General features: G+C 42.6%; 2 protein-coding genes across 2 annotated transcripts in view; both read left to right on the plus strand.

Moving 5' to 3' along the window:
• The first annotated feature begins 515 nt into the window (after positions 1–515).
• The window catches only part of LOC137653493 (uncharacterized), a 94,888-nt gene continuing 76,535 nt past the window's right edge, over positions 516–18,868 (plus strand). The window contains exon 1 of the mRNA XM_068386942.1: positions 516–701. The gene's annotated coding sequence lies outside the window, so the exon portion shown is untranslated. The remainder of the gene's footprint in view (positions 702–18,868) is intronic.
• Positions 2,459–3,274, plus strand: LOC137652707 (uncharacterized). Its single transcript, XM_068386109.1, has 2 exons — positions 2,459–2,692; positions 2,786–3,274. Exons 1-2 carry the CDS (start codon positions 2,459–2,461, stop codon positions 3,272–3,274), a joined length of 723 nt encoding a protein of 240 aa, XP_068242210.1.

The raw sequence follows: 18,868 nt of genomic DNA on the forward strand, positions 1-18,868 counted from the left end.
ACTATTCTTTTCTTCTTTACTTGCTTCCATTTTATCATGGAGTATATATATATATATATATATATATATATATATATATATATATATATATATATATATATATAGGCCTACTAGGTTATATATTGTTATAAACAATATCATATAACATTTGAGTGTAATCAGGATAAAGATATGAACTATTTCGCCTATCAGATTAATAAAGAATATTTGACCTTTATTAACAATTTAGTATAAAGTCAACAAATGGAAAATTACTGGTTCAAAATGCAATGGTGGATGAAATGTCAAAGAATTATTGTCTCAAAGTATGAACGATATGTACTATATCCACATCATTATTTTTATTACTTTATGTTAACATAATAAGTTACAATGACTGCAATGAAATACTAGAATTCATAAACACATATAACATGACTGTAAAAATTAGGCTTCCATGCTTTCAGTGTTAGTGATTATTAACAAAAGAAGAAGAATCACGTACGCTTATTCCCCCCTCTCTCATGAGGGTAACCCCCAACCCCCACCCCCTTAGATTGTAGTACCAGGGGCAGTGAAGTTGGAGATTGTCTCTCATCGACCATTTGCTAAGTTGGAACGTGAAATTGTTATTTTGAAGGTTTTTAATAGTTTATTGGACTCGTTTTCTAGTACTACGACGACTGGACCGTCTATTGACGTCTTTTGAATCCAGATTAAAGGTAAATTTGATTAGGCTTTGTTGTTATTGAGTTATAAACCGTATCGGGAATTGATTGTCTAAGCCTAAATGCAGCTAGGCTTGCTAGGCCCATGCCACCGTTGCACGCCAGTCTTGGGCAAATAAAATTATCTGTTCCTTCAGTAACAAGCTTACCTAGCTTGTGAGATCGTAGTATTACGAATGAGATTGCAGTCATCTACGTGGAAGAACTGACGCCATGGCATGAGGCCTCGTGTTTTTTCTGTATTTTTTAGCGAACGCATTCATTACAATGATAACATACGTTCTATTATGGCAGTCTATCCTTAGACTTATATATACATGAATTTAGCTTAAAAAGCTTATATTTTCTCCTACACGACACTACCTTTGGTACCAGTGGGACGGTTGGGTTTCGCCAATCAGATTAGGCTACCGGTAGCGGTAGGATTTGATCTTGATAAATAGTTACCGTGTTGTTGTTGTTGTTAGGAGACATTGAACCCGCGGTATTATTATACTGTGTTACAGGGCAATGTAACCTAGGGAAAAAACTACTTTTTTCTATAGAAAAATTCCGCTCTTCAAAAATGACACAAGTTCCCGTCGCAAATGAATAGTTTCAGAAATACATATATATCTATATCCAGCGATAATGGGGCACAGCCTATCGGTAGGACGCCAAGGAATTCTTGATATTGGTTCCTCGTTGCTCGCTCCATAACACTGTGATTGTGGGCAGACTACTTGAAGAAGCTTAGTAGGTGCAAAGCGCTGCAATGGGGTGTATGTATGATAGCAGCCACCTGTATGTATTATGGTGTCTAACTTAGAATATGGCAGTGTAAGGGGGCTGCTGGGGCATCACCTCCCCCCCCCATTAGGTAAGGACATGGCTTATAGGTTAGGTTAGGGGGGAAAGTTTAAATTAGTTAATATCCATTTTTAATGAACGTGTGAGGAACTGGCCGCTGATATACAAAGCCTCCGCTACAATCTGCAGAAAATTCATTATCATTAGTTCTCCTGCACAAACAGTACAGCTTGCATACTTAAGGGCCTTTCTAATGTACCTTGCAACCTATTAAGTTGGTGTACCAAGATTCCCTATTTCTATGTTATTTCTAAATTTTCTTAACTCATTACAGCTGTAATCTGCATTCAGGGTGTATGTATGATAGTGGCCACCTGTATGTATTATGATGTCTAACTTAAGGGAATATCCTAAAAAAGAAAGTGAGACTTATTGTAGTATATATGGATTGTGGCAGGGATAGGGAAGGTAAAGAGAGAAACATAGAGATACGAGCAGAGCTAGAGAAAAAAATAGAGGAAGTAGAGGAAGATGAAGCACTAATTATAATGGGAGATTTTAATGGTCATCTAGGCTTCTTGGGATACCAAGAGGAGAATGAAAATGGAAAGAAAATACTCTAGATAATAAACAATAAAAACCTTATATTATTAAATGTAGATGAGAAATGCAAAGGAACATATACATGGGAGAGAGGTGATCAAAGAAGTGCCATAGACTTGGTGTTGGTTAATAAAGAAATGTATGAATACTTCAATGAGATGAACATAGATGAAGAAAAAGATAAAGTAGATATATCTGACCATAATCTGATTGAGGTAGAGGTCAGCGTAAAAGCGACGATAGAAAACTACAAAAAAGGATTTTGGAAAGAAAGTATGTATTAGAAAACAGACGAAGAAAGTCTTAGGGAATACAGGGAAGAATTAAAAAATAATCTAGAGAGCAGAGAAATCACAAGGATGGATGAATTTGATAAAGTTGTAGAAGAAGCAGCAAAAAGAAAGCTACAAGCAAAGTACAGACGGAGAACAACTGGAGAAGAGAAAGCAAAGATAGAACCAGAGTGGATAACCAATGAAATCAGAGAGGAAATAAAAAAGAGAAAAAAACTTAACAGAGAAAAACGATGCCTGACAGGAGCAGAAAGGGAAAGAGCATTTCTTCTGTATAAACAACAAAAAGAGAGAACGCAGGTTATAATAAAGGAAGCAATGTGGGAAAATGAAAAGAAGAAGGCTAATGAAGTAAGGAAGGATAGGAACAAGATTTTCAAAAATATTGACAAGCTAAAAGGGAAAAAGGAAAAGGAAGAAGAAATACAATTATATGACGAAAATGGAGAAAAACTATCCAAAGAAGTAGCAGAGGAACAAATAGATAGGTTCTGGGGTGAAAACATTTATAAAATGCACGAAAATAAAATGAAAGAGGTATGGAATAGTGAAGAAAGACAAAGTTATATAGAAAAATTAAAGGAAATAGAAAAAGAAGAAAATTCATTGGGACACTCATTCCCAATAGAAATAAGAGAGCACATGGATATGATATCACCAATAACAAGAAAGATAACACCAATGAATACTCCCAAGTTAACAGAGGATAAAGTTAAGAAAATTTTAAGAAAATTGAAAAATAAAAAGGCAGCAGGTCCAGATGAACTGAAACCAGAATTATATAAAACTATAGCTAATGACAGCAAATGTCTGGAAATCATTACAAAGTGCCTTCAAAATGAAACGAAGGAGAAGAACAAGCCCGAAAAGTGGAAAAAGTAAAAAACGAAAATGATAAAAAAAGTAAAGAAACCCACAGTAAAAGATCTAAGACCAATTGCCCTGACAAATGCCTCATACAAAATATTTATGGCCCTCATGAAAGATGAAATAGAAGAACACCTTGAGAGAAATATGGAGATGAAAGAAACGCAAGCCGGGTTCACAAAAGGAGGAAGAGTAGAAGACAACATATTCATCTTAAAATACTGTGTAGAAGAAAGCTACAAAAGGAAGGAAAGTTTAATAGTAATTTCAATAGATTTCAAGAAAGCATATGACTCAATAAAGAGGGAAAAAATAATAGAAATTATGAAAGAATATAGAATACACCCAAATGTAATAGACACAGTGGAAAAAATCTACGAAGGAGACAAAACAAAAATAAACATAGGATATGAAATAGATAAAGAATTCGAAGTAACGAGTGGGATAAAACAGGGATGTACGGGTTCAACTACTCTATTTAAACTGATTACATATAAAATAATAAATGAATTAGAAAAAAAAGGAAAAGGCTTTGAAAACGAAATAATAAAAATTAGGGCATTGTTCTTTGCAGATGACGGTCTAATAATAGCAAAAAATATAGTAGATGCAGAAGCAAACATAAGAATACTAGTAGAAATATGTAGAGAATGTGGGCTAGAAATAAACAAGAATAAGAGTCATATAATCATATATAATATGAAAGAAAAACCGGAAGAAATAGAGGGTATTAAAGTAACAGATAGTATAAAATATTTAGGAATAGAGATAGAAGGGAAAAGAAATATGTTTAAAAAACAAAAGAAGAAAATGATGGAAAAGGCAGAAAAGCTAGCAAACTTAACCTACTCAATTATTGCGAAAAGCTGCCACAAAATACTAATAGGAAAAACATATTGGAAAAATGTAGCCTTACCCGGAATACTGTATGGCACGGCAGTAATGAACATAACAGAAAGTGAAATAAAACGATTACAACAGATTGAAAACGGAGTAGGAAGAAAAATTTTGGGAGCACCATCATATGCAGCAGTAGCAACACTACGGGGAGAGATAGGAATGTCCGAAATGAAAACTAGGATAGCAGGAGGAAGGCTAAGGTTTGTGAAAGGGATAGAAGAGGGGAGAAATGATTTGCTGAAGACAATTCTGGAAGAAATGAAAGAAAATGAAAATAACAGGTGGATGAAAGAGACTAAGAAATGGATTAAAGATATGGAAATGAACGATAGAACTTTTAGAAGAATGGGAAGAGAAGAGCTTAAGGCCAAAATTAGAGAAGTAGATGGTAAAAAGTGGAGGGAAGAGATAAAAGAGAAAAATAGTTTAGAAATATACGAACAAGAAAAAGGGCAAATAGGAGAAGAAATGTTTTATGACAACAAACCAAATTCTATTATTATGTACAGAGCTAGGGCCAACTGTTTGAAATTAAACGATAGGAAAAGACATGAAGCAGGAGGTAGGGTAGAATGTAAACTATGTGGGGCAGTTAATGAAGACCTCGCCCACTTTATTCTTGAGTGTCCAGACCTCAGCGACGAAAGAAGAAAAATAGTGGAATTGCAACAGCCGTATGAAGAAGAAAAGAAGAAGATAATAGGAAACGTGCTGTTCAAGAAAGAAGGAATAGAGAAAAGAAAAGAATATATCTATCAAATGTGGAAAAAAAGAGAGAAGAAAATAAAAGAATTAGAATAAAGAAGAAACCCAAGGAGGTGCCGATGGAAAGGCAAATCCCTCCGCCCAACAACAAGAACAAGAACTTAGAATTCAGTAGTGTAAGCGGGGTCGCAGGGTGTCGTTAGCCCCCCCCCCCCCCCCTCGTTAGGCAAGTAGGTTAGGACACGGCTTGTGGGTTAGGTTAAGAGGGAAAGTTTTAGTTAGTTGATGTCCATCTTTAATGAACATGTGAGGAACTGGCCACTGATGTACAAAGGCTCCTTGCATTCCAAGATTTAAGGTTTTTTGGTGTATGTATGATGATGGCCGTGCTCCATAACTCCCTTCTTTTTAACTCTGTCTCTAATAACACGGCAGAGTGATGTGGATCGCAAGGGGTCAATAGCTTTTCTTGTTAGGGAAACGGGTAAGGACACGGCTTGTAGGTTAGGTGATGAAATTTGGGTTAGGTGTTCTATTCACGCGGGAGGTCCTGTCTGTCGTAATACAAAGGCTCCCTTGGAAGTTTTGCACCTAAGAAACCTATTCGATAGACTACTATTTCTCTGAATGTCATCACTAACCCTTCCTGCATGTGTGACGATACGTTTTCATATCCTCTCGATGCCCTTTTTACTGAAGCACTTTTACATTGAATTATTTTTTAAATTTTCATGTAGCCTGCCCGTCATTTTCAATTCTATTTTCCTACATGAAAAACCATGTTTCATCAAAGAAATTAAAAGGAATATGCCCTTACTTAAGGCCCCCAAACCTAACCTAACTTAGGACACTGTCTCCTTACCAACAGTGGCTGGGCTACACCCCCGTAGGATGCAAATCATTACCTGAACTATGTGTCTTATCTTGATGTTTTGGAAGTGTGAATAAGAGGTTATCCACTACAGTCGGATCATCTCATTAGCTGTAGAGGAAGATGTTAGTTAATGATACTTTAATTTCTAGCAAAGCTGGAATGTGCTATAACAAATGGATGGGTGCTGGCTATTTTGATATTTATCTCGATGACTAAGGGGGTTTGTGGCATAATAACTAAAATGAAAGGTCACTCCAAAATCAAACCATTGTTCCCTGGCCTTGGATAGTGCTATAGCTTCTGTACCATGGTCCTTCACTGTCTTGGGGTTAGAGTTCTCTTGCTTGAGGGTGCACTGTAGCACACTATTCTATCTTATTTCTCTTCTGGTTTTTTTAAATTTTTATAGTTTATATGTGAAAGATTTGTTGTGATGTTGCTGTTCTTAAAATATTTTATTTTTATTATTAATTACTTTTCTTGTAATTTCCTTTTTTAAATATTTAACTTAGCCGGTGAATATATAATAGCTGCTGCTCCGGCGGCTCGACAGAAAACACACAAAAACTCGCGAGCGATCGCTATGAAGGTTGCGGGTGTGCCCACCAGCGCCAACTATCGGCCAGATACCGCATATGCATGTAAACAAGCCTCAATTCTTCTCTGTCGGTCTGATCGACAAGACGTACCATTACTCGCTGTTAACCTGGAGTTTTTCAACAGACTTGGTGAAGTACTTCATTTTGGCTTGAGCTTTCGCAGTGCAGGTGTTTTATCTTCAACTTAAACTCTTGAACTCTTTTTTGGACAGATTTAATTGTTGATGACTTTGGATTGTTTTTTGGACTTTCTTTGACTCTTTCAAAATGGCTGACCCTTCTCCAATTCCTAGATTTCGTAAGTGTAATGCTAGGGATTGCAATAAGCGTCTTCCAAAGGCCTCTCTCGACCCACATACTGTGTGTTCTAATTGTCGGGGTAAAACCTGTCAATTACGAGATCGGTGTGAGGAGTGCGTGGGCCTTTCGGAATTCGATTGGCTTGAATATGACAAGTATTCTCGTAAGCTAGAGAGAGATAGGGTGAGGAGAAGTTCCTCTAGATCGTTAGAGAGAGATAGGGTGAGGAGAAGTTCCTCTAGATCGTTAGAATTTTCCTCCTCCCATGCCCCTGAACCTAATCCTTCCCCTGTAGTAGTTGTGCCTGAACCCTCTACTAGCACTCAGGAACCATCAATGCAGGATATGTTACGTGCCATTCATGCTTTGGGCGAAAGAGTTGTCGTTAGCTACAGACCGTAATCAACTCATGGCTGACGTTAAAGAGTTAAAGTGTCAGAGTGCCACAGTGGAAAATCGTGGGAAAGTGATTACAGTGAACCCTCGTTTATCGCGGTAGATACTGTAGGTTCCAAACGCGGCCGCGATAGGTGAAAATCCGCGAAGTAGTAACACCATATTTACCTATTTATTTAACATGTATATTCAGACTTTTAAAACCTTCCCTTGTACGTAGTACTGTTAACAAACTACCCTTTAATGTACAGAACACTTAATGCATGTAATACAGTACCCTAAACTAAAACAGGCACAAATATTAAAGGCGACTTTATATCATGCGTTTCCTAAACACGCCAAAAAGCACGATAAAAAATGGCAACCAATGTTTTTAAATATAAAACTTACCCGCTGGTTATATAAAAGAGCTGAAGTCCCTGACGCCAGGGCAGAAAATTCAAATCTCGCGCTATCGAAGATACGCCAGGTGTACCAACCGCACCCTAGCGGTAGAACAGGTGGAACTACACACCAACTCCAGTTCTTCTCTCTGCCGTCATAGCTGACTGACATACAGAAGTTCGCTCTCGTGTTTTTACTCTCTTGGGAAGTTGTTTGGTGATGTACAACGTTCTTTTTTGAGTTTAAGCTATCGTTGATTAATTTTCCTTGGTTCTTATCTTGAAATCTTTTTGTTTGAGATTTTCTTTATTGTTTTTTCCCTTACTTTTTGCTTGTCGGTCTCTCACGTTAACTTTAAAATGGCCGACTCCTCCCCTGCTCAGCGTAGGTGTGTTAGTGAGGGTTGTCGTACACGACTTCCTAATGGATCTATTGATCCTCATTCTATTTGTGTAAAATGTAGGGGTAAATTTTGTTCATTAGATGATAGGTGTAATGAGTGTCTTTCCTTAACTAATGATGATTTTGTTACTTACGATCGTTATGTTAGGAGATTAGAGAGAGATAGAGTTAGGCGTAGTTCTTCCCGATCTGTGGATAGAACCTTACCTAATTTACCTGTTCCTAATCCTGTTCCTTCCCCTGTGGTGGTAGATCAGGAACCTACTATGAAGGACATGTTTACTGCTATTTTGTCTCTTGGTGAGAAAGTTGAGTCCTTAGCAGCCGATAGAAATACTATCTTTTCAGAGTTAAAGGTATTGAAAAACCGTGTTCCTATCGGAACTGTGGAAAGTGTTTCAGTGTCTGATGTGGTACCGAAGAATCGTGACGCTCTCGGTGTTGTGACAAGTGTTGATAATGTGGTTAGTGTTGCGGAAGGTGCGTCGACACGGGTGTCTGATGTGGTACCGAAGAATCGTGACTCTCTCGGTGTTGTGACTAGTGTTGATAATGTGTTTAGTGTTGCGGAGGGTGCGTCGGCACGATCTTGTCGTTCACCTAGCCTTAGACCTCTTTCGAGCTCTCGAACCCATGGGAGAAGTAATGTCGAACGGCTTAAGGGAACGAGAAGCATCATCAATCGTGCAGACGTCCCCTCGAACGTTCCTGTTGCCGTAGCTCAGGTCGTTCACCCTCATCGTAGGAAAGGTGAGGTTCATACGTTATCCCCGTCTTCCGATGAAGGGTCGGGGAGTGAGATCTGGCGGCGAGCGTCGAGACCGCTTAAACGCTCCCATGTTGATTTGGACGCGGCGCGTCAAAACACACAGCGTCGGGAATCGCCTGTGCGGCCAGGATGTAGTTCGTGGGGTTCACCGGAACGTTTCCGTTCTCCCAGCGCTTGCACTCCGGCCAAACGTTCAGATCACCGTGTTCGTGCGGATATGATTCCTTCCGATTCGGACCTTGTAACTATTCATGCACCTCCTCTTCCATCGGATTGGCTTTCTTCCCCTGAAATGCGTGGTGACATTAGTGCGATTCTTCCTTCTAGGAGTTCTGTTGATCCGAAATGGACTGCGCTTTTGTCTATGAAGGAACAACTCTCTTCGTTGATGGATTCTTATCAACCAAGTGTTGGCGTTGTGTCTGGGAGTTCGATGTCAGACCAGTTATCGCACAAACGTTCGATGGTATATGGCCTTGACGAGTTATCACTTAGACGGTCTCCCATTCACAGTGTTCAACGCCAGGTTGATTTTGATGAGTCGCGTCAGAGAGTTTTGGTTGACCAGTTTGCGTTTTCTGGTCGCGGGGAAGAGCGTCGGCGTCGACAAGTGGACGAGACGCGGCAACAATTTGAAGTAGTGGATCGCCCGCGGCAACAACTTTTGGACGCGGCGCGTCAAAACATTGGTTTACAGCGGCGACATCCTGACTCCTTTGATCGCTCGCAGCAACAGTCCTCGGACTTTACGCGACCTCGCGGCGATCTTCAACAGTTACCTTCTGATTTCAAGCGTTCTTCTGTTCAACAACAGTTGAATTCTAAGCGGTCTAAGCAGTTGTTGGTTGAGGATGATCGTCTACATGTCCGTGTTTCGCATCAATCTACTTCTACTTCTCCCCACCAAATTGACTCAGATGTTGGCCTTGACAGGCATTCCCATCCAGACGTTGTTCCTTCGGTTCAGGCTGCAGCTGTTGCTGCACTGCCAGAAGACGAACCAGAGGAAAAGTCGGATGAGGATAATCCTATTGAGGAAGTCTCTGAGAATGAGGAGGAGAAGCATTATCAGCATGCTGTGGACCTTCGCAAGTTTATGCTTATTTTGACTGGAATTTTCCCGGATTCTTTTACCCCTGTGGCCCCTCGTTCTCCGCCTTCTGAATTCATCTTAGGTAAAGCTACTAAGGTTCCAGTTTACACCAAGATGGTTCTTTCTCGATCTTCTAAGCGGGCCTTGAAGTTAATGGGTTCTTGGTTGGACTCCAAGAAAGCTTTTGGCAAGACGGCCTTTGCCTTTCCTCCCGCTAGGTTAGCCTCTAAATCTAGTGTGTGGTATGAGACTGGTGAAGTGTTGGGCTTGAGTTTTCCTTCGTCTGCCCAAGGGGATTTTTCAAGTTTGGTAGATGCTTCTCGTCGTCTTGCCTTAAGGAAGACGAAGATTTGGTGGTCCATTCCAGAGTTCGACCATTTGCTTAAAGGTCTTTTCAGGGCCTTCGAAGTTTTTAATTTTTTGGACTGGGCTTTGGGGGCTTTGAGTAAGAGGGTCTCTGATATGACGGAAACGGACACTAGTGGTTTGGTTCATTTGATGTCCTGCTTGGACAAAGGTGTGAGAGATGGCTCCAACGAACTTGCTGCCTTGTTTACAGCTGGAATTCTCAAGAAAAGGGCCACGATGTGCTCCTTCCTCTCCGCAGGAGTGTCTCCCTATCAGAAGACAGGCCTTCTTTTCGCACCTTTGTCTAATTCTTTATTTCCTCAGGAATTAGTGGGCGAGGTGGCTACGGCTCTCACTCAGAAGGCCACACATGACTTAGTTACTCATTCGACTAGGAAAGTTTTGCCTCCGTCTTTCTCCTCTCGAAAACCTAAGGAATCTTCTTCTGGGTTTCGTCCTCAGTCCTTTCGTGGGAAGCCCTCTGGGAGAGGCTCTTTTAAACCAGAAGGAAGGAAACCTAGAGGCAGAGGGGGCAAGTCCGGCCGAGGTAAAGTCTGACTGCCCTCTCCTTCAGACAGCAGTGGGGGCCAGGTTGACTCACTTTTGGGAGGCTTGGGAGAGGAATGGAGCGGACCCCTGGTCCGTCCAGGTGTTAAAGGAAGGCTACAAGATCCCCTTCCTGACCAATCCTCCTTTAGTCACAGATCCAGTGGATCTTTCGCCCAAATACAGAGAGGGTCCCAAGAAACAAGCCATGCTTCTACAGATGTCTCTTTTATTAGAGAAACGAGCAATAGAGGAAGTGCAAGATGTTACGTCTCCGGGGTTTTACAACCGCCTTTTTCTAGTACCCAAGAGTTCCGGGGGGTGGAGACCGGTTCTGGACGTAAGTGTGCTCAATGGTTACGTCCAAAACTCGACGTTCACCATGGAGACTCAGAAAACAGTTCTGGCAGCTGTGAGGAAGGACGATTGGATGGTCTCTTTAGATCTTCAGGATGCCTATTTCCACCTTCCGATTCATCCCAGCTGCAGACGTTATCTGAGGTTCATGGACGGAAACAAGGTCTTCCAGTTCAGGGCTCTTTGTTTCGGACTTTGCACGGCTCCTCTATTGTTCACCAAGATCATGCTGAACGTGGCAAGCATGCTGCATTCGAGGGGAATCAGGGCCTCTCTGTATCTGGACGATTGGCTGATAAGAGCCTCCTCAGCCGATTGTTGTTTGAAGGACCTCAAGATGACTTTGGATCTCTCCAGAGAACTGGGTCTCCTGGTGAGCTCGAAAAAATCACAACTCATTCCATCCCAGGAGATTCTTTATTTGGGGATGGAGATTCACAGTCGGATTTTTCGGGCTTTTCCGTCGTCGGTGAGAATCCAAGCAGCCCTCCTAAAAGTACAAACGTTCCTGAAGAGAGATCTTTGCTCCGTCAGAGATTGGATGAGCCTTCTGGGGACTCTCTCGTCGTTAGAGAAGTTCGTGACCCTGGGGAAGTTGTTCTTGCGTCCTCTTCAGTTTCATCTCAACCGCCATTGGAAGAAAGGGGACAGCCTCGACAGGGATTGCATTCCCATCTCGACTTCCATCAAGTCTCATCTTCAATGGTGGAACAACGAGCCCAGACTGAAAGAAGGCTTGTCTTTACTTCAGAGGAACCCAAACCTCGTGTTGTGTTGCGACGCCTCCAACTCGGGGTGGGGAGCCACTCTAGAGAAGCAGGAACTTTCGGGGACTTGGACGGTAGAGCAAACCTCTCTCCACATCAATCAAAAAGAGCTTTTAGCTATTCATCTGGCTCTCATCGGCTTCGAAAAGCAGATCAGGGGCAAGGTAGTCCAAGTCAATTCGGACAGCACGACAGCTCTGGCCTATATTGCGAAACAAGGCGGGACCCACTCTTGGCCTCTGTTCGAGATTGCAAGACTGCTCCTCATCTGGGCGGAGGAAAGGAAGGTGACTCTTTTGACGCGGTTCATCCAGGGAGTCAACAATGTGAGCGCAGACAGACTCAGCAGGAAAGGTCAGGTTCTCTCCACAGAATGGATTCTGCACCCGGACATCTGCAAGAGTCTGTGGCGGTTATGGGGTCGACCTCTCGTGGATCTCTTTGCCACCGCGAAGACCAAACGACTAGAGTGTTATTGCTCTCCGGTTCCAGATCCCGAAGCTTTTCACATAGACGCTTTTCTGATGAACTGGTCACACATGGAGGTTTATGCCTTTCCTCCGTTCAAGATCCTTTACAAAGTGATTCAGAAGTTCGTTTCACACGAGGAGACCAGAATGACACTGATAGCTCCGTTCTGGCCGTCAAGGAGCTGGTTTCCAGAGGTACTGGAATGGATGGTGGATGTCCCGAGAAGCCTTCCCATGAGACCCGATCTTCTCAGACAACCTCACTTGGCCCGAAATCATCAAAACCTCCGAGCTCTACGTCTGACTGCCTTCAGACTATCGAAAAACTCGCTAGAGCTAGAGGATTTTCGAAGAAGGCAGCCAAGGCAATTGCAAGGGCAAGAAGGTCTTCAACCATCAAGGTGTATCAGTCCAAGTGGGAGTTGTTCAGGGAATGGTGTAGAACTAACGCGATTTCCTCTTCCAGTACATCGCTTTCCCAAATAGCAGATTTTTTCTTGGACCTTAAAACTAAGCATAACTTCTCGTCATCAACTATTAAAGGTTACAGGAGTATGTTGGCGACGGTTTTTCGACACAGGAACCTAGACCTTTCTGATAATAAGGATCTACGAGATTTACTTAGGTCTTTTGATACGACCAAGATGATTCAAACGGCTCCCATCGCCTGGAATTTGGATGTTGTCCTTAAATTTCTCATGAGTGACAGATTTGAGCCTTTACACTCGGCTTCATTTAAGGACTTAACCTTGAAAACCCTTTTTCTAGTTACCCTCGCCACTGCGAAAAGAGTTAGTGAAGTTCACGCTTTAAGCAAGAACATTGGTTTTCGGAATGGGAAAGCCATTTGTTCTTTGCAACTGGGGTTTCTGGCCAAGAACGAAAATCCTTCTCGACCATGGCCCAAATCCTTCGAGATTTCTAACCTTTCGGATTTGGCTGGCGATGAATTGGAAAGGGTTCTCTGTCCAGTTAGAGCTCTACGTTGTTATGTGGACAGAACTAAGAATCTGAGAGGTAACTCAGACGCTCTGTGGTGTGCAGTTCGGAAACCCTCGATGCCCATGTCCAAGAATGCCTTGTCTTTTTTCGTTAGATTGTTGATTCGAGAAGCTCATGCTCAGTGTGATGAGTCGGATCAGAGGCTCCTCAAAGTCAAGACACATGAAGTCAGAGCGGTAGCGACTTCAGTGGCCTTTAAACAGAACCGTTCTCTGCAAAGTCTGATGGATACAACATTTTGGAGAAGTAAGTCTGTTTTTGCATCCCATTATTTGAAGAATGTTCAGACTCGCTATGAGGACCTTTTTACGTTGGGTCCTTTTATAGCTGCTAATGCGATAGTAGGTGAATGATCTACCACTACGTTCCCTTTTTTCCTAATACCCCTTTTCTATCTCTTGGAACTTGTTTTTTATGTTTGTTTGTGGAGATTGGGCGTCAGTCTTCCGCAATCTTTGATTTGGCTAGGTGGTCATTTTGTTCCTTGAGTGCACCCGGAACAAGGGTATTGGTTGAGGTCCTGTCATGTTATAGGTGTTTGTACCGTTTGACAGCTCCTAGAGATTTTCAGCCCGAGTGGATTACTGGATCTCTTAAGGATAGCGGACGAAATGAGGCAGAGTATCATTGCTGTCAGCTTCCTTATCAGGTGAGAACTGCTTAAGTTTATTGTATGTAACCCTTAAGTGAATTTTCTGTATGTAGCTGTCTCTGACCCGCCACCAAGGGGTGTCAATCAGCTCTTTTATATAACCAGCGGGTAAGTTTTATATTTAAAAATGATATTTTCATAATAAAATAAATTTTTGAATATACTTACCCGCTGGTTATATAAATTTAACACCCTCCCTCCTCCCCTCTAGAGACTACCTATGGTATGGCTATGAGGCATGGAAGAACTGGAGTTGGTGTGTAGTTCCACCTGTTCTACCGCTAGGGTGCGGTTGGTACACCTGGCGTATCTTCGATAGCGCGAGATTTGAATTTTCTGCCCTGGCGTCAGGGACTTCAGCTCTTTTATATAACCAGCGGGTAAGTATATTCAAAAATTTATTTTATTATGAAAATATCATTTTGTTTACGTTTATCTCTGATCCTAATGAAGAAACAAACGCATTTACACATCTGTTTATAGGTTAGTTTTTGCATCAATTATATTGATTATTCAGTACAGTATGTTGATTTGGTTATTACTAATGTTTTACTTAATTTTTCTTAGGACTTCCAAATGAAATTTTTTTCTTTATGACGCCGCCTGAAACGACGGCGTCATAAAGTACGCTCAGTAAACAAACTAAGGAATTTAACCCGCATGATGAAAGTGATAAATAATGATATTACAGTAAAAGCTTTTATAAAATATGTTATTACAAATATTATTTACCGTATCTATATAAAATCATACATACGTAGCAAAGCAGGAAAACAATCTACGAGAGAGAGAGAGAGAGAGAGAGAGAGAGAGAGTTGTTTTACATACGTAAATGTAAATTTTAAACAAAACAAAAATAGCCCCATTTCATATAAAATAGATTACAAATATTTTACTTTATCATATTACAGTAGTCTGTATAATACTGTAAAGTTCAGTACAGTATGTTGTTGTTAAAGTCGTGGCGATGAAATTCTCACGAAACAAAAACACGCCATTTGATTACAACAGGTGATTCATTCTCTCTCTCTCTCTCTCTCTCTCTCTCTCTCTCTCTCTCTCTCTCTTCGTGTTATACAATACTTACATTTAGATGAAGAAACTAAAATTAGTTTTCTTAGTGTCAATTAAATACGAAATGAAATAATTAGGCCGAGTCTACATCCATTTCAATCATAGCCAAAAATAGGGCATCCGATTTCATCAGCAAACCACTATTTTTTGGGAAATATCATTTTATTCTAGAAAATTGCCACTCTTTAAATAGTTAATTGCACATTAAGAAAGCGTGTACTTTTGTTTTTAAATTTCGGGTGTGTTTTAAAAATTGAGTATTGTTGAATTTTTTTTTTTTTTACTTTTGGCTGTGATTAGATCAGCTGTCATCTAGCTGCCGCTCTTGAGTGTGTACGAATACACTAACAAAGTATCATTTATACCATTTCTTAACTTATTCAAACCGTCTACAGTATACAGTTGATATTACATAAGCACCAATGTGTTATAACCTATCAAATTTTTTTGTTTATTACATTTAAACCCCCCTCTATCTCTCTCTCTCTCTCTCTCTCTCTCTACCTATCTCTCTCTCTCTCTCTCTCTCTCTCTCTCTCTCTCTCTCTCTCTCTCTCTCTCTCTCTCTCTGTGGGCTACTTTTCACTACCTCCCATTCCTTACCTCTCTCTATCTCTCTAACAAATGATATCTTTGTTGCTCCTCAAAGTTTCATTTATATTGAAAATCAATCATGATTCAATTTTCCTTACTTTCTCCAATCTCGCACCATCGGTCACATCGCGGTATTTTCGATATTTCCGGAAAATCCGCAATATATGTATAGACATGGGTTATGAAAAAAATCCGCGAAGTGGTGAATCCGCGATGGTCGAACCGCGAAGTAGCGAGGGTTCACTGTAGTGCGCAAAGTGTTATCAGTGTTGCGACCTAGGGTTCGTCTGTACGTGCCTGTCGTTCGCCTAGTCCGAGACCTCTTGCAAGCTCCCAAGCCCCAGGGAGAAGTAATGTCGTACGACTTATGGGTTCGAGAGGCCTTGATCAGCAAACAGACGTTCCCTCTATGGTTTCAGGCGTGTCTCATCAAGACCGCCCCCTACCATAAGACGAGCGAGACAATTTTCTCCTCGTCATCCGAAGGCTTTTCGCGTAAGAAACCGTGGAGCAAGGTTTCGAGGCCCTTAAAGCGAAAGTCAGTCCCTTCAGGACAGGTCCAGCATCCTGGTTGTAGCCATTGGGACAGCTCTGACCCTTTGCAGTCATCGGAAGACTGCTCGCCGCCTAAGCAGAAACGTAACACAGGCTCCGAGAGTCTTGGTGTAGGCAAGGTTTTGCAGTCACAGACGTTACCCTCGTCTCTTACCGCACCTATTCCCGTTGATCCTAAATGGGTTGTACTGCAAGACATGCAGATTAAGCTCGCCTCCCTTATGGAGGACTATTCTGCTGAAAAGGTTCACGATGATCCTCGCCGCTTAGCTGATCGAGATCCTGGCCGTCAGCCGCCCAAACGAGCCTTTGCTCGTCCTGTTGACGTTGGCGTTACTAAGTCACGTTTTGTAGAGCCTCACTCGTTACAGTCCCGTGTTGACTTTCAGCCGCATGTGGACGTTCAGCCGCTTCCTAATGCTCTTGTTGACGTTCAGGACGTTCGCCAACCAGCGAAGTTGACTTGTTTTGACGCTGAGCGTCAAGCGCCGCAGTCAAGAGTTGTTTTGACTGCTCAGTCTAGGCAGTCAAGGCAGTCTCGAGTTGACGTCGAGTGTCCTCCCGCTCCTGTTGTTGTTGACAATCAGGCTGTTAAGCATTTACATGACGTAGCGTCCTGGACTGCTACTGATGCACCAGTGCGTGTGGACTCTGCGTGTCAAGCATTGCTGCCAAGGCAGGTCTCCCCTTGGCTTGTTACTCAGCAGTTATCGGACGAAGATCCTTCAGATGAGGACGTTGCTGATCCTCATCATGATGATCATCCTTCAGATGTAGACGAACCTAAGACGGTTCCTCCTTCGATGGACTTTAAGAAGATCATGTTGATTTTCAAGGATCTTTTTCCCAATCACTTTGTTACCGTTGCTCCTCGTTCGCCACCGTCTGAGTTTGCTCTAGGCTTACCTGCTACCAAGCCAGCCTTTACTAAGCTAGTGCTTTCTCGCTCTTCCAAGAGGGCTTTACGACTTTTAGGCGACTGGTTGGATACCAGGAGGAGTTTGGGGAAGACGGCCTTTGCCTTCCCTCCTTCTAAGCTTGCTTCTAGATCAAGCGTCTGGTGTGACACGGGAGAAGTTCTTGGCTTGGGAGTCCCTGCCTCTGCCCAGGGTGACTTCTCAAGCCTCGTAGACTCTCCCCGTCGCCTGGCCATGAGACGCTCGAAGATTAGTTGGTCCTCCTCGGACCTTGACCATCTGCTTAAAGGCGTATACAGGGCCTTTGAAGTATTCAACTTTCTTGACTGGTCATTAGGAGCTTTAAGTAGGAAAATCTCGTCTGCTGACCAAGATGTTTCCTTACTTATCATGTCATGTATGGATAAAGCCATCCGCGATGGCTCCAATGAGCTCGCCTCCACCTTTACGTCGGGAGTCTTAAAGAAGCGAGATACCCTTTGCTCTTTTCTTTCGGCAGGAGTCACTCCCTGTCAGAGATCAGAACTGCTCTTTGCTCCCTTATCAGCGTCCTTGTTTCCGCAACAACTGGTTAAGGATATAGCTTCTTCGCTTGTGCAGAAGGACACCCATGACTTGATGGCGTCCTCTGCTCGCAAAGGGACTCCTTCTACATCCTTTGCTGTAAGACCCAGGATCGAGACTCCGGCATCCAGATTTATCCCGCCCTTTCGTGGCAGAGCTCCCAGCAGGGGAAGCGCTCGTGCCGAGGGAAAGAGAGGTAAGAAGAGAGGAGCCAAGTCCTCACGTGGCAGAGTCTGACTGCCCACAGCCTCAAACAGCGGTAGGAGCCAGATTGAAGAGCTTCTGGCAGGCCTGGGAGAAGAGGGGTGCAGACCAAGAGTCTGTTCGGTTGCTCAGAGAGGGGTACAAAATTCCGTTTGTACGCAAACCTCCTCTAGTGACAACTCCCATAGACCTCTCTCCCAGGTACCGAGAGGAGTCAAAGAGACAAGCCCTAAACCAAGAAGTGTCTCTGTTGCTAGAGAAGGGAGCGGTGGTGAAAGTCTCGGACCTTCAATCACCGGGGTTTTACAACCGTCTCTTCCTAGTCCCAAAGAATACAGGAGGTTGGAGACTGGTGCTAGACGTCAGTGCGCTCAACGTTTTTGTTACGAAAACAAACTTCACTATGGAGCCCATGAAGTCCGTCTTAGCAGCGGTCAGAAAGGGAGACTGGATGGTCTCTCTCGACCTACGAGATGCGTACTTCCACATTCCTATACACCCGGATTCCCAACCGTTTCTGAGGTTTGTTTTCAGGAATGTGGTATACAGTACCAGTTTCGGGCCCTGTGCTTTGGCCTCAGTCCTGCTCCTCTCGTGTTTACGAGGCTCATGAGGAAGGTGGCAAAATTCCTCCATTTATCGGGAATCCGAGCCTCCCTGTACTTGGACGACTGGCTTCTCAGGGCATCGTCCAGTCATCGCTGTCTGCAGGATCTTCATTGGACGTTGGGTCTGACCAAGGAATTGGGACTTTTGGTCAACCTAGAAAAGTCCCAACTGATCCCATCCCAGACTATTCTATATTTAGGGATGGAGATTCGCAGTCCAGTTTTTCGGGCTTTTCCGTCTGCCACCCGAATAGAACAAGCTCTGCTCAAAGTCCAACTAATGCTGAAGAGAGAACGGTGTTCAGTCAGGAAATGGATGAGTCTCGTAGGGACTCTATCATCCCTGGAGCAGTTTGTCTCGCTAGGAAGACTACACCTTCGGCCTCTCCAGTTCCATCTAGCCTTTCACTGGAACAAGGACAAGACGTTAGAGAAGGTATCAATGCCGGTCTCCGAACCAGTAAAGGCATGCCTGAAATGGTGGAACAGCAATATCAGTCTGAGAGAGGGACTATCCCTAGCAGTCAAG

Source organism: Palaemon carinicauda, chromosome 14, assembly GCF_036898095.1.
Source record: "Palaemon carinicauda isolate YSFRI2023 chromosome 14, ASM3689809v2, whole genome shotgun sequence".
Classification (NCBI taxonomy): Eukaryota; Metazoa; Arthropoda; class Malacostraca; order Decapoda; family Palaemonidae; genus Palaemon; species Palaemon carinicauda.

Bases quoted from the DNA above. Each gene is read 5' to 3' on its own strand.
- LOC137652707 (XM_068386109.1), top strand. From the start codon at position 2,459: ATGGATGAATTTGATAAAGTTGTAGAAGAAGCAGCAAAAAGAAAGCTA. The intron at 2,693-2,785 runs GTTATAATAAAG...AATATTGACAAG, and splicing joins AACAAAAAGAGAGAACGCAG to CTAAAAGGGAAAAAGGAAAA.